The sequence below is a fragment of the Ornithorhynchus anatinus genome, chromosome 21, assembly GCF_004115215.2.
Source record: "Ornithorhynchus anatinus isolate Pmale09 chromosome 21, mOrnAna1.pri.v4, whole genome shotgun sequence".
In the NCBI taxonomy this organism is placed as follows: domain Eukaryota; kingdom Metazoa; phylum Chordata; class Mammalia; order Monotremata; family Ornithorhynchidae; genus Ornithorhynchus; species Ornithorhynchus anatinus.
This window is the reverse complement of record NC_041748.1, coordinates 19024796-19041044: the sequence shown is the minus strand read 5'-3', so window position 1 is coordinate 19041044 and position 16249 is coordinate 19024796. Positions and strand designations below refer to the sequence as shown.

At 43.9% G+C, this 16249-nt stretch overlaps 1 protein-coding gene across 3 annotated transcripts in view; it reads right to left on the bottom strand.

The window, feature by feature from the left end:
* Window positions 1-16249, bottom strand: part of TTC28 (tetratricopeptide repeat domain 28) — a 441985-nt gene that overhangs the window by 90772 nt on the left and 334964 nt on the right. Inside the window, exon 1 of one of the 3 annotated variants that reach the window (XM_029049084.2) lies at window positions 16014-16106. The exons of the other annotated variants lie outside the window; for them this stretch is intronic. Coding sequence (XP_028904917.1) covers window positions 16014-16020 — 7 coding nt within the window. The 5' untranslated portion in view covers window positions 16021-16106. Of the gene's footprint in view, window positions 1-16013; window positions 16107-16249 lie in introns of those variants that run through there. 3 annotated transcript variants of the gene reach the window in all.

Sequence of the window (16249 nt, the reverse complement as noted above, 5' to 3'; positions counted from 1 at the left end):
CAAGTATCACTGGATACCCCCAGGGTGTCTATCACTCTGTAATACGTTTGAGCACTGTGATTAATTAGAGCTCTCCCCTCCATCTTCCTTTCTGTCCTCAGATAATACCAGCTCCTTTTCCCTTTTCTCAAATGTTCTGATTTGCAAAGCTATCATTATTCCTGTGGCTTGCCTCAGAACCTCTCCCAAGTCCCCCCACGTTTGCGGACAAGAGGCTACAGTAGGCTGAGTGAGCCTTGCCAGACATGGGCTAAACATGAGCCATAAAGTGGTGGATGTCACTTTTGCCTCATCTGCCTTTTGATGCCAAACCATCGCCCGACTCAAAACTTTAAGGATGGTCAACTGGATTGCATGGGATTCAACAAGGTGGACTCTCAGAAGGCCTTAAATCAGGGGCATTTTTGTTGGTAGTCCTAATTTTGGCTGGGCCGTTGGAGAAAGGCTAGGAAAAAGATCTTTCTTTGGCGCCTCAGATGGTAGGGCGGGAATAGAGAATCTGAGCTGATATCTTTTTCTTGGATTATATCCGGCAGCAAATTCACCTTGTGGCAGCTAGAACAGAAGGATGGAGGACTAGCCAAATTTAAGTCTGAAGAAAATGCAGTGTGCTTGCAGGGCAAAAAAAAAATCCCACGAGGCTCTAAAAGCTTGGCGCAAACCTAGGAAGCTTTGACACCTCAATGGGCAGCAGAGACAAGTGTGTGAGATGACCTGGCAAAAAGCCCAATGAGCCTGTACCCCCCAGCTTCACTCCCTGCACCCCCCGTCACCCAAACTCAGTCCTTGCTCTCTTGTCATTTATCTTCATTTCCCTATTATTTTTTTTCCCATCTGATCTTCTGAGTGCTTCCTGTTGCTTCAAATCCCAGCCTCAGGGATGGAATCTTTTTTATTTCAATTTTCCTTCCGGGCAGTTTCATCTGCCTTCTGCTACTGTTGTAGAGCATTTGGGTCCCAATCCTGATTTTCCTTTCCTTTGTTTCATATTTTGTGGCAGGGGGAAACTGTACAAAGGCTTGAGGGATCCCCATCTCCCTTTCATTCTTTTCTACAATCCCTTTGGATTAACCCATTTATTCAATCTAGAAGGGGGGCTGAGGGGAGGTGGGGATATGACTGTGTGGGCAGAAAAACCGTGAGGCCTTAATTGCTTAATTCCTTCTTCCTAAAGGCCCGTTCGCACTCTGTGAGAAGAGGGGTCAATCCCTTCCTCTCCAGCCTCTTCACGGTTCCCACCCCAGAGGATTGGGCCAAATTACTAGGGATGGGTAGACCATACCTCTGCCCATGGGAACTGTTTAGCAGCTCATTTCCTTATAAGGGCTTTGCTCGTGATTTCCCTTGTTGAGACACAAATTGGGACAGAGCTCTGGGCTCATTATCAGAGCCTGCTGGGAAATTCCCGAACCCGGGTAGAAATCTCAGCTGTAGATCTTGAAGTGAGGGGTAAAAAAATTAATTGTGCTACAGGGACGGAGAAAGAATCGTTTAAAATATTAAGAACAAAGGAGAAGAGTGGTTCGTAGGGACAGGGACAGTGACAGAGAGGAGAAAAAAATGCTAGAAGTCAGAAGGGTGTTGAGTGAGGGCTCACTGGGTTCAGTGCAGTCAATCAATCAATCAATCAATCACATTCCTTAAATCCCCTCTATAAGCAGAACAGTGTACTAAGTACTTGGGAAGAATACAATAAATTTGTACACAGTGTGGCCCATGGGAAAGAGCAGCTGGACAGGGTGTCAGGAGAATGGTGTTCTAATCCCAGTTCTCCCCAACTCAGGATGACACTGGAGGGTTTCCAGTACCCTCCCAGTCTCGACTATGGGAGGGAGAGTCAAGCAGGGGCATATCTATTCTATTCCTAGCTTGGGTAGTGGCTAGCGAGTGGAAGGCAATCTGATACAAGTCAAAACTCACCTATGCTGGGCAGCAGCGGCATGGAAGAGAGTCAAGGCCAGAGACTCAAGTTTTACTGCACGGAAGAAGGCAATGGTAAACCATTTCTATATTTTGATCAAAAAACTCTACGGATACACTACCAGAATAACTGCAGATAGAGGTGGGGCATTCTGGGAGAGATATGTCCAAGGAGTAGCTATGGATAGGAGATGACTTGACAGCATAAGGCAAGACAAGAAAATCCTAGTTCTGCCACTTACCTGCTGTGAGACCTTGGGCACTTGACTTTTTTGTGCCTCAGTTTTCTCATCTGTGAAATAGGGATTCAATACTGGCTCCTCCTCCCGCTTAAACTGTGTGTCTTGTGTGGGAGTAGGATTGAAATATTTCTTGTTTCTGACTGAATTAGCTGCTATCCCAGTATAGAGTAAGTGCTTAACAAATACCACTACTATTCGACAGGATTCCTTTCCTCAAGGAGCCTATAGTCCAACTGGGAAGACAGGGTCGTTCCCCCATCACATGCAGCAGACCACTACTTTCCCATTTTCAAAGAACTCCTAAAATCACATCAATCAATGGTATTTATTGAGTGCTTACTGTGTGCAGAGCACTGTACCAAGCACTTGGGAGAGTATTATATTCCTGTGCACAATTAATAAATCGATCAACAGTAATTACTGAATGCTTACTATGTGCAGGACACTGTAAATAATGATTGTCTTTGTTAAGTGCTTACTAAACTCTGGGGTGGATACAAGCAAATCAAGTTGGACACAGTCCCTTTCCCGTGGGGCTCACAGTCTCAATCCCCATTTTACAGATGAGATAACTGAGGCACAGGGAAGTGAAGTAATTTCCCCAAGGTCACACAGCAGACAAACGGCAGAGCCGGGATTTGAACACATGACCTTTTGACTCCCAGGCTCGTGCTCTATCCCCTATGCCATGCTTGGGAGAATACAGGACAGCAGAATTAGCAGAAACATTCCCTGCTCACAACTATCTTAAAGTCACACAGAGTCACACATCTCCTCCAGGAAGCCCTCCAATACCAATCTCTCACTCTCCTCCCCCCCACAAATCGTTTCCCTCCCAGTGGCATATCCATGCACTTGAGTGCCTTCCCCACCAGGGCTTATGCTACTTACCCCATCCTCATATCCCTATAACACTTATTTTCAGGTGTTAGTTGCTTCCTCTACCTATGGATATTTAAACGTTTGTCTCCCCAACTTGATTATAAGCTCCTAGAGGAAAGGAAGAATGTCTGCTTACTCCATTGTACTCTTTCAAGTGCTCACTATGAACTTTGCAAGGAGTAAACATTCAATAAATACCACTGATCAACTGAACGATCCCAGACAAATTAAGTTAGTGCCATAGTGAAGGGAATTAATTGGTAGAGAGCCCTGATGGAAGCAAATATCAAATACATACATATAAATATCTATATTTATAGCTATATATACAACTATATCCTTGACAATAGGATATCTATCTACAGTATATAGATGGGTGTGTAAATATATATATATATATATATATACAGATACATATATATATATATTTTAATGGTACTTAAGTGCTTACTATGCACCCAGCACTGTACTGAGCACTGGAATAGATATAAGCTAATCAGGTTGGACACAGTCTCTGCATCACAGGGACTCACAGTCTCTAACCCCATTTTACAGATGAGGAAACTGAGGCCCAGAGAAGTTAGGTAACTTGCCCAATGTCACACAGCAGACAAGTGGCTGAATCGGGACTAGGACCCAAGTCCTTCTCTCCCAGGCCTGGGCTCTATCCACAAGGCCATGCTGCTTCCTCAATATGGCCTTGGCCGATCACATCACAAACCCCAGATTAGGCTAGAGTGGCCACTGGCAGCACTGAAGAATGACCGGCATGCTTTTGCTGACATCCCCCACCCTGTATTTTTATTTAAATAATAAACAGTATTAAAAATATTTTTTAAGAGTGATAATTTACCATGTGGGAGCTAAGGCTTATCTGTCCGCTCCTGGGGCAGTCACAGTGTTTTGTATTGAAAATGGTAAGACAACTGCTCTCAAGTTCATTGTGTTTCATGCCTTCACTTTTTATTTCCCCCATTTTCAGAACAACTAACTGAGGAGTAAGAGTAGCTACCATAAAGTCACTCATAAATCAAATCTTTTGATCAAACAGGACCTGACTTGGGAATCTCTTCTCTCAGCAACTTTGGCATTGTGGAAATATCAATCAATCAATCAATCACATTTATTGAGCACTTACTGTGTGCAGAGCACTAAACTAAGTGCTTGGGAAAGAACAATACAAGAGTTGGTAGATGTGATTCCTGCCCAGAAGGATTTTACAGGTCCTATGTCCTTCTCCCTTCTGCATCACTTACACACTTGGATCTGTGGCTTTTGGGCATTTTAAGGTCACCCACCCTCATTAATAATAATAATAACTGTGATGTTCGTTAAGTGCTTACTATGTGCCAGGGACTGTACAAAGCACTGGGGTGGACACAAGGAAATCAGTTTGGACACAGTCCCTGCCCCTCAAGGGGCTCACAGCCTTAATCCCCATTTTACAGATGAGGTAACTGAGGCACAGAGAAGTGGACTGACTTGCCCAGGGCCACACAGCAGACAAGTGGTGGAGTCAGGATTATAACCATGACCCTCTGACTCTCAGGCCTGTGCTTTATCCCTTATGCCATTTTGCCCACTGCATTTTAGATACATACCCATAAAATATATATTATAAATTATCTGTTCATTTTAATATCTGCCTCCCCCTCAAAACTGTAAGCTTGTTGTGGGCAGGAAATCTGTCTTCTCCCAAGCACTTCATACAGTGCTCCACACACAGTAAATGCTCAAGAAAAACTACTGAGGACAGACACCATCCCTGCCCTCAAGACCTTACAATTTCACCAGGAGCTCTCTGACTGAGGCTCAGTGACCTTTAAAGATCTGCCTTTAACCTGTTTCTTTGGTTGATCAAACGGCTTCCAAACCAGAGATGCTTTTCAGAGATTCCTAATCAATTTGTAGTTGATATAGCGAAATATTAGTTTCACCGACGGTGGTATAATCCCGCCATCCCGATGACTCCAAGAGCAGCAGGACCCCCGCCTCCCCACCCACACTCTTTTACTTGTTCTCATTTCCCTCTGCTTCGCCACAGCACGGAGTGCTGAGGCAGCACGAGCCAAGGACACCAGTCATCAGTCTATGATTCATCTTGTGCTTTCCCCAGAAGAGAGCTTGTGGTCATTCCTTAGAGTGAGCTGTAATCAGACCCATTAATGTTGGAGACACCTCTGTTACCATATTCTTTCATCTTGGGATGATAAAAATCCTGGGGGAAAATGCTTGACTGGATGCAGCATGAAATAGGAAGGAGATGAGAGAAAGGTACTGTAAAAGCAATCTTCACAGTGGGATTGAAGGCGTGTTCTGTCTGTGAGCAGGCTAATGAAAGGGGAGGGTGGCATCTTAAGATCAGCCCTTTCCCCACTACTTGCCTCTATTAAACGTACGTTTTCAGAAAGTGCTCTGCCTGGGTCTGAGCCCGTGATCAACACTACCATGGAGAAGAGAGGAGGGAGCTTTGCTTAGTGGATCGAGCACTGGCCTGGGAGTCAGAAGGTCATGGGTTCTTTTCCCTACTCGGTCACGTGTCTGCTGTTTGACCTTGGGAAAGTCACTTCACTTCTCTGGGCCTCAGTGACCTCATCTGTAAAATGGGAATTAGGAGTATGAGCCCCAGGTGGGACAGGGACTGTGTCCAACCTGACTGGCTTGTATATACCCCAATGCTTAGAACAGGGCTTGGCACATAGTAAGTGCTTAACAAGTACCATAACTATTATTATTATTATTATTATTATTTGGAACCAGGACCTTCTTTCCAAAGCCAGAAGGGTCTATGACCACTTTAATTCCGAGCATCCCAAGGAGTATCAACCCACCAGCCATCTCTTCCAGTTACTGAGAAGCAGTGCGGTCTAGTGGATAGAGCATGGGCCTGGGAGTCGGAAGGATCTGGGTTCTTATCCCGGGTCCGCCACTTGTCTGCTTGTGTGACCTTCGACAAGTCATTTCATTTCTCTGGGCCTCAGTTACTTCATCTGTAAAATGACGATTTAGACTGTAAGCCCCATGTGGGACATGGACTATGTCTGACCTGATTAGTTTCCAGTGCTTAGTACAGTGCTTGGCATATTGGAAGCACTTAGCAAATATCATGAAAAATACTATTTTTAAGCACTCTTGGAATTTTTATATAGATACTTAATCAATTATACATACAATTATTCACTTTGCTTACGCTATATGTATTATTTGTCTGTAAATTCCTCCTCTAGTCTGTCAGCTATTGTCAGGCAGGGACTGTGCTGCCAACTCTACTATACTGGACTATCCCAAGCACCTAGTACAGTGCCTCTGCACACAGGAAACACTCAATAAGCACCACTGACTACTTGATTGATTCCTTGTTACAGTGTAAGCTCCTTGTGGGCAAGGAATGTGTCAGTTTTCTTCTTTGTACTTCCCAGGCAGCTGATACAGGCGCCTGGGGGTACTCAAAAACTACTATTAGTATTCCTACTTTATAAACAAAGAGACTGTGTAGGCCTGAAATGGACTACCTAAATGGAATCCTCTAGCCGTGTTTGCAGCGGGACACTACAGCTCTGCTTTTGGGAGGTTAGGAGAAGACCCTTTGTCTCCCCAGGTTCTTGTCTCCCAAGATGCAGAAGGCATAAGTGAGTGATTTGGGCAGACAACCAAAACCTCTCCTTCTTATTATCTTTGTTAAGCACTCACTATGTGCCAGACACTGTACGAAGCCCTGGTATAGATAAAAGCCAATCAGGTTGGACACAATCCATGTCCCACACAGGGCTCACAGTGTTAATACCTTACGCCAGAAGTTACAAGCTGACTCAGTTCTTTAGGCAATGCTCCCAGAAAGCATATCATCATTCTGGTTTTGGTCAATGGTATTTACTGAGTACCACCTTTGCTTCAAAATGTATTGACTGATTAATTAGTATTTGTTAAACACTTACTATGTGCCACACACTGGGGTAGATCCAAGGTAATCGGTTGGACACAGTCACTATCCCTCAGAGGGCTCACAGTCTTCATCCCCATTTTACAGCTGAGATTACCGAGGCCCAGAGAAGTGAAATGACTTGTCCAAGGTCACACAGCAGCCACATGGCAGAGCTGGGATTAGAATCCATGTCCTCTGACTCTCAGGTGTATGCTCCTTCCATGCAGCCAAGCTGCTTTTCTACAGATCCAGCTGTTATAGGTTAGGTAGGAGAATGTTAGGACACCTCTCAAAACAAATGGCTCTCCTTAAACAAGTCATATTCCACTGCTGGAACAGAAACAGATTCATCAAAGGTTCAGGCAATGAAGGTGTTTGTCAGTGCACAAGGAGTAGGCCTGCCTTAAGAGAGAAAGGACTCTCCATGTCTTAGAGTGTTCTAGAAGAGGAAACTACAGGAACAAACACATTTCACAGTATTTTCTAAGGTTTTTAAGAAAATGAATGCAGGAAACCTGAACCCACTGAAAAGCTAGCTCAACCCTCATCTTCAAGGGAGAGAGTGTGAGCCCAGGGAACCGACCAGGCCAGCAGAGCTCCCATCAGTCAATCAATTGTATTTATTGAGCACTTACTGTGTGCACAGCACTGTACTAAGCGCTTGGGAGAGGATCATATAACAACAGTTAGTAGACCTGTTCCCAGCCACAGGGAGAAAATTCAGTGCCACACGATTTAGGGTGGATTGAAGGAATTCTGGCCCTCACATCCCCACTAGCAGCAAAAGGGATAATGCCAATGGGAATCGTTGGATTTCCATCTGGAGGAGGAAAGCCATCCCACGGCACATGGGAACGTTGATCTGCAAAGAACCAAGCTCCATGGCTTCAGAAGCCAGCCCTCCGGAGGTTGACCGGAGGGGAATGCTGGGACTGTCCAAGTGTCTTAGAGCATGCAACCTGCATTCTTTTTGCAATGGAATCCTGTTGTGGGCATGGAACGCATCTACCAACTCTACTGTACTCTCCCAAGAGCATAGTACAGTACTCTGCACACAGTAAATGCTCAATAAATACCACTGATTGATTGGTTGGAATAGTATTCCCTTTAAAATTGATGGGGTAGGCCAGAACTGCTAAATTTCCAGTAAGACCTATGCTCCTTCCCTCTAGATGAGACCCAAAAGAGTCTTGGGATGACATTATGATATAAATCACTTCACTTCCCTGGGCCTCAGTTACCTCATCTGTAAAATGGGGATTAAGAATGTGAGGCCCTTGTAGGACAAGGACCGTGTTCAAGTTGATTAACTTGTAATCTTCCCCAGCACTTAGAACAGTGTTGTGCACAAGGAAAGCACTTAAGTATCATAATTATTATCAACTATTATTATTGTCAAATTGCATAAACGTGAAACAAGAATGCCAAAGTCTAGTAAATGAAAGGAAACGATAATATTAGACACAGTAATCACCATACTTGAGATGACTGTCAATCATGATTCATCATTTTCCCTGATATTTTGGAATAGCTACATGGGATATGCTAGTAGGCAGCTGGGAGAGAAAATATAAGTAGCTCCAAATGTTCTAATCCTCCTGTTAATTGCCATCAAATTTGAAAAACAAAGAGCAAATGCTTACAAGTATTCATATGAGGAAAATTATGAACTGGTCAAACTAGGGAGTGAAAACTCAGACTCCGCAGCTTTCCTCTCCTTCCTCACTGCCACGACTAAGATTCTTCAGAAAGAGTCACTTTATATGTACATTAATTCTTCCACCAGAAAATATAATGGCACCTATATAATTTCCCAACATTTGTAATGCTTTTTTATTAATTGATGAGTTTAAGTGAGTGTCTTCAAATGAAAAATTTTTTACTCTATATCCCTCCAATCTGCATATCCATTTACTGCATCCTCCGTTCTGACGCTATCACTTCCCTCTGGTTCTTTCTCAGACATTCTTCTTCCCTTCTCTCCCTCTAGCTCACCCTTTGTGAAAACCCGCATTCGTTTTCTCAGTCAACAATCAATGCTCTTTTTTTTAATGGTATTTGTCAAGTGCTTACTATGTGCCAGGCACTGTACAAAGCGCTGGGGTAGATACAGCTAATCAGTTTGGACACAGTCCCTGTCCCATATGGGGGCTCACAGTCTTCATTCCCATTTTACAGATGAGGGAAATGAGGCCCAGAGAAGTGAAGGGACTTGCCCAAGGTCACAAAGCAGACAAGTCGCAGAGCTAGGATTAGAACCCAGGTCTTTCTGACTCCCAGCTCCGGGCTCTACCCGCTAGGCCATGTGGCTTCCCTTTTCCCTTATGCTCCTGGTGGCCTCCAACTATTAGGTTATATGGAAAGGGATCAGAACAGTATAAAATTGCTATTGCGGTATTGTTTTTAATACTACTACTTTTTAAAATTGCTCATAGTGTATTGTTTTTAATACTACTACTAATAATAATAATTGTAGCATTTGTTAAGGACTTTTTATGAGCAAAGGACTCCACTAAGCACTGGGATAGATACAATCAGATTAGTCATAGTCCCTGTACCACATGGGGTGCATAGACTAACAGGGAGAGAAAAAGGTACTGAATCCCCATTTTACAGATGAGGAAATCAACCAATCAATCAATGGTATTTATTGAGCGCTTACTATGTGCAGAGCAGAGCACTGTACTAAATGCTTGTGAGAGTGTAATGCAGCAGAATTAGCAGTCAATCAATCCTAATAGCAGATTAGTTCCCTGACCATGATGAGCTTACAGTTTAGAGGGGGAGACAGATATTAATATGAATAAGTCATTTATAATATATTATTTAAGGGTCTGTACGTCAGTACTGTGCTGGGGGGAATATCAAATGTCCAAAGGTCACAAATCCAAGGGCACAGATGATGCAAAAAGGAGAACAAGCCTGGGGAAGAGGGCTTAATAAGGGAAGCAGCATGGCTCAGTGGAAAGAGCACGGGCTTGGGAGTCAGAGATCATGGGTTCGAATCTCAGCTCTGCCACTTGTCAGCTGTGTGATTGTGGGCAAGTCACTTCACTTCTCTGGGCCTCAGTTAACTCATCTGTAAAATGGGGATTAAGACTGTGAGCCTCATGTGGGACAACCTGATTACCCTGTATCTACCCCAGCGCTTAGAACAGTGCTCTGCACATAGTAAGCACTTAACAAATACCAACATTATTATTATTATTATTGTTATTATTAAAGGCTTCTTGGAGGAGAAATGACCTTAATGAGGCTTCGAAGATGGGGAGAGTGGCAGTCTGGCATATATGGAGGGGGACGGAATTACAGGTTAGGGGGAGGATGTGGGAAAGGGGTTGACAGTGAGATAGATGAGATCAGGGCCCAGTAGGTAAACTGGCTCTAGAAAAGCATAGTGTGTGGGCTGAGCTGTAGTAGGAGGTCAGTGAAGTGTGGTAGAATGGGGTGAGATGACTGAATGCTTTAAAGCCAATGGTAAGGAGTTTCTGTTTGATGCAGAGGTGGATGGGCAACCACTGGAGAATCCTGAGGAGTAGGGAGACATGTACTGAATGTTCTGGTCGATAACGATCTGTGCAGCAGATTGAAATGTGGCCTGAAGTGAAAACTGAGGCACAGAGAAGATAAGTGTCTTGCCCAAGAAGACACAGTGACACTACTTGGATACTAATTTGTTAAATGCAGATTCTTTTTTTCACTCTTCAAAGAGAAATCCATCCCATCTGTCCCTTCAAGAGACTGCATCTCCTTCACCCTACTTGACAAAGCCACTGTCAACTGAGAAAACAACAGAGAAGGCAAAGAGAACACAAAGAATCCTCAGGACCCTGCATCTCTCCTGTATAACTCAGTTCTTTTTTTCTGGTCACTAAAAGTGAGAGCCACATAGTAAAGCTTTCTAATCATTCTGAAGCCATTTGTGGCTGAGGATTTCAGATAATCAGACCTCCCTACCATATGCACGTTGGAAATATGGAAGCCAGTGTTAATTCTATGTGCTCGCCTTAGCTACTATTTTAGCATGGAAAATATGTTGTTTTGGTTACTGGGACTCCTGCACGTGCATATCAAGAATTTCTGGCCAATGGGTCTTCAATACGAGGAGGGTCAGGGAGCAAGTCAGCGAGGTGGAATTTGGAAGAGGAAGCAATAGGACCAGATGTCTCCTATCAATCCCTCCAAGATCTTCTCTGGTAGCTCTTCTCCCACTTCCTGCTGCAGCTGCTCCCCCGCCCGCCCCCGCCTTCCACCCTGCCCAGATAGTCCTGTTATCATCGCTATGGGGTTTCACCGCTGCAAACAACTCCTCCCCCTCGCCTTTTTTTGAATGGTATTTGTTAATAAAAATAATTATGGTATTTGATAAACGCTTACTATGTGCCAAGCACTGTACTCAGCTCTGGGGTGAACACAATCAAATCAGGTTGGACACAGTTCCCGTCCCACATGGGGCTCACAGTCTCAACCACCACTGTACAGATGAGGTCTCTGAGGCCCAGAGAAGTGAATTGACTTATCCAAAGTCACACAGCAGACAAGTGGTGGAGCCAGGATTAGAACTCATGACCTTCTGACTCCCAGGCCCATGCTCTATCTACTATGCCATGCTGCTTCTCACTATGCATCAGGCACTTTTCTTAGACTACAAGCTTGTTAGGGGCAGGGAGCGTGCCTGCTAATTTTGGTGCATTGTCCTCTCCCAAGCATTTGGTACAGTGCTCTGAATACAGTAAGCCTCTCTACACTATTAGCTCATTGTGGGCAGGGATTGTCTCTCTTTATTGCTGAATTGTACCTTTCCAAGTGCTTAGTACGGTGCTCTGCATTCAGTAAGCGCTCAAAAAATAAGATTGAATGAATAAATGAATAAGCACTCAATAAATACCACCAACTGGTTGATTGGTAGATACAGGTTCATCAGGTAGGACACATTTCCTGCCCACAAGGGTTTCACAGTCAAGAAGGAGGAATAGGTATCACATCCCCAGTTTATAGTTGAGGAAACTGGGGCACAGGGAAGTGAAAAATGAGTTGTCCAAGACCACAAAGCAAGGAGGTGGCAGAGCCAGGATTAGAATCTAGGTCCTCTGACTCCCAGGCCTGTGCTTTTATCCACTAGGCCACATTGCTTGTCTCTCCACTAGTCTGCCCCACCTCCATCATTCAACAGGCTCCCCTGCCTGGCACTAAGAACAGGCCAGGGCATCCATCGAACAAATAGGGACCAGCCTGCCCACCATTCAGAGACCACCTTGGGAAACAGAAACAGTGAATGAAAGAAATCAGGCTCCAAAGATGGAGAGACTCCGATGTCAGACTATGTCCGACCTGATTATTTTACATCAGGCCCAGCATTCAGTACTGTGCTCAGCACAAAGAGAGTGCTTAAATATGGCTATTATTATTATTATCGTTAGCACTATGGAAAAAGGTGTGAGCACGCTGTCAAAAAGACTTTTAAAAAAGACAGATATCTTGAAAAAAACTCAGGGAACATGTTATAATATTGCTCCAACCTGTGTATTGTCAACTTTATTTTCACTCTTCATGTAGTAGAAAATGTCTGAAGCAGGGAGCAAAAACATCACCACACATAAGCATAGTGGTTTTGGTAATGTTAGTAGAAATGGTATTTATTGAATTGAATGTGCACTGGGAGCAGTGAACTTATTCTCCACTAAATTGTGGAGAAAATATAGAAGGGTGAGACACATTCCCTGTCCATATGATGCTTCTCCTCTAAAAGTGAATATATGAATGTTAAACATAATGATAATAATAATTGTGGCATTTGTTAAGTGCTATATGCCAGGCACTGTACTAAGTGCTGGGTTGGATACAAGCAAATTGGGTTGTCCCACATGAGGCTCAAAGTCTCAATCCTCATTTTACAGATGAGATGACAGGCCCAGAGAAGTGAAGTGACTCGCCCAAGATCACACAGCAGACAAGTGAGGGAGCTAGGATTAGAAACCACGACCTTCTGACTCCGAGGCCCACGCTCTATCGACTACCCCATGCTTTTACCAACTCTGTTATACTGTATTCCCAAATACTCAGTACAGTACTCTGCACACAGAAAGCACTCAAAACATACGATTGATGGATACCCTGAGGTGTTTATATACAAATGTCAAAATATTTACAAATGGAATCAGAGTAATCAAATTGATGTTCACAATTGAATATACACATGCACACAAGTGCTAAGATTCGGCTGATGTGATTTGGGGAAATGGGAATGATTAGGGAAGATTTGTTGGCAGAGATGGGATTTTAGGAAGGCTTTGAAACTGGGGAGACCTGTGGTCTGGTGGGTTTGGGTGGAGGATGTAATTCCAGGCTTGGATATCAGCGTGAATGAGGACTTGGAGGCAGTAGAATTGAGAGAGGTTCAAGTTGAAGGTGAACTTTAAGGGAACAAAGAGTTCAAGGTGGGGGATAAGTGGGTAAGAAGAGCCAATTGAAGCCAACTGTGAGAGATTGTTGTTTGATGCAAAGGGAAATGGAAACCACTGGAGGTTTTGAGGAATGGAGAGAGGCGTGCCAAGAGACAATTCAAGAAGAGAGTGTAGCAGCATAAAGTCCAGATTGGAGGGAGAAAATGCAATAGAGGGAGGAGGCTGCTACAACAGTCTAACCACATAAGAGCTTACATCTGGGCGGTAGCTATTTGGGTGCAGAGAAAAGGGATAAATATGGTAAATCTCGTATGGGAAAAAACAGCAGTAGATTTGTCCTTTATCAACAATGGCCTGCAGTAGTAAGCATTAGATAAGCAGCTTTAAAATTGAGGATTATCAACACACAGGAGTGTAGGGTGTTAGAAAGGATAAGAGAATCATCGGTGAATTCATTCCAGCACTGGCGATGAACTAGAAAATACTAGAATCCTAGGCAAAGTCTGATTGTGCTTCACGATACCCTCTGCAAGCTTACCCTGCCTTAGCCTCCCAACATTTCTCTCTTTTTTATGATGTTTGTTAAGCGCTTACTTTGTAGCAGGCATGGTACTAAGCCCTGGGGTAGATGCAAGATGATTAGGTTGGACACAGTCCATGTCCCACATGGGGCTCACGGTCTAGGTAGGAGAGAGAGAGAACAAACATTGAATCTCTCTACTTCACAGATGAGGGAATTGAGGCATGCAGAAGCGAAATGACTTGCTCAAGGTCACAGCAGGCAATTGGCAAAGCTGGGATTAGAATTCAGTTCCCCTGACTCTTGGGGCTGTACTCTTTTCTCTAGGCCATGTTGTGTCTCTAATTCCAGTTCCGCAACAGATTCTGGAGGTTTCGGCGGGGTATTTAATCACTAATGGCACCAATTTCCTCTTTGGTTAAAAAAAGAAAGGATGATAATCAATCAATAGATTATATTTATTGAGCACTTACTATGTGCAGATCACTCTTCTAAGTGCTTGGTAGAGTACAGTATAACGTTATTATGGACACATTCCCTGCCCACAGTGAGTTTACAGTCTAGAGGGGAAAACAGATATTAAATAAATAAATTACAGATATGTACAGAAGCACTGTGAAGCTGGGAGTGAGGATGAATTAAGGGACTAAGTCAGGGCGATGAAACAGAAGGGAGCGGGAGAAGAGGAAAGGTCGGCTTAGTCAGGGAAGGCTTTGGAGAGGAGATGTGCCTTCAACAAGGCTTTGAAGTAGGGGAGAGCAATTATCTGTCGGATATGAAGAGGGAAGGTGTTCCAGGCCAGAGGCAGATGTGGGTGAGAGATCGGTGGTAAGACAGATGAGACTGAGGTACAGTGAGAAGGTTGACATTAAAGAAGCGACGTGTGCTGGCTGAGTTGTAGTAGGAAAGTAGTGAAGTGAGGTGGTGGGTGGGGGGCAAGGTGATTGAGAGTTTTAAAGTCCATGGTATGAATTTTCTGTTCACTGCAGAGGTGGATGGGCGACCACTGGAGGTTCTTGAAGAGTTCTTCAGGAGGTTGTCAAGGAGGATTAGGATAAGTGCTTGAATTAATGTAGTAGCAGTTTGAATTGAAATGAAAGGACGTATTTTAGCGATCTATAAGTTAAACTGACAGGATTTATTGATAGATTGAAGATGTGGGTTGAATGAGAGAGATGAGTCAAGGATAACACCAAGGTTACATGTTTGTGACATAAGAAGGATGGTGGTGCTGTCTTCAGTGATGGGAAAGTCACAGAGCAGGGTTCGGGTGGGAAGATAAGAAGTTCTGTTTTTGACATGTTACATTTGAGGTGATGGCAGGACATCTAAGTAGAAATGTCTGGAGCCCAGAGGAAATGCGAGACCTAAAAGAGTGAGAGAGAGATCAGGGCTGAAGATGCAGATTTGGGAATCATCCACATAGAGGTGGTAGTTGGAGCCATGGGAGTTAATGAGATCTCCAAGGGAGAGGCTGTAGATGGAGAACAGAAGAGGACCCAGAACTGAACCTTGAGGGGCACCTACAGTCAGGGGATGGGAGGCAGAAAAGGAACCGCAAAAGTGACTGAGAATGAGCAGCCATAATTTGTTAATCTCTACCTCTCTCTACTTTAGGTATGTGGTGAGGAAAAAAATTGAGATAAGATGTAAAAACATTCAAAATCTTAGGATGAATTCTCTCCACTCCTCCCAAGCCAATTCTTAAGCACACCCCCTAAGCCATCCCTTATGCCTTTCTCCCAGCACAGAACTCCCGCCTCTGTCAAATTTGATGATGACGAAATAGGAAAGACCCTGTGAAAATCCAAGGTATTATCATTTTCCATTGACCTGAGTTAAGTGCCTGTCTATGCTTAGAAATGATTCTGAGGCAGATAGAAAGGGCAGCTATTTTAAAACATATTTTAGGCCAAAATAAACACACATTCATTGAGAACCTAGGCCATCTGGACCTATTTGAGTATTCTGAGGTGCTCTCAAATCCACTGTTCATATTAGAGGGACTAAACTTCAACAAAAATGATTCAGGAGGGTGGGGTGTAAAAACAGGATGGTTAGATTCCCACCTTAGCACATGAATAGCCCCGGATAATGAACTAGCTGAGCCTTAGAGTACTCACCCGACATTCTGCAACACAACAGATTTTAGCCTGGAATAGGAGTGACGAATAACATCTGGAGCGGGGAGGTGTGGGGTGGGGAGAATAAGGATAAACACGCCTCTTGTCTTCATCCTGCCTCTCACTTGGGAGGACACTCTGATGATGGTCTTTCTGAGTTTTCTAATTACCTGAGTTCTCTCCCTATGTCACAATGCATCTGAAGTAACAGCTTCAGGAACCCTGCCATAGAGCTA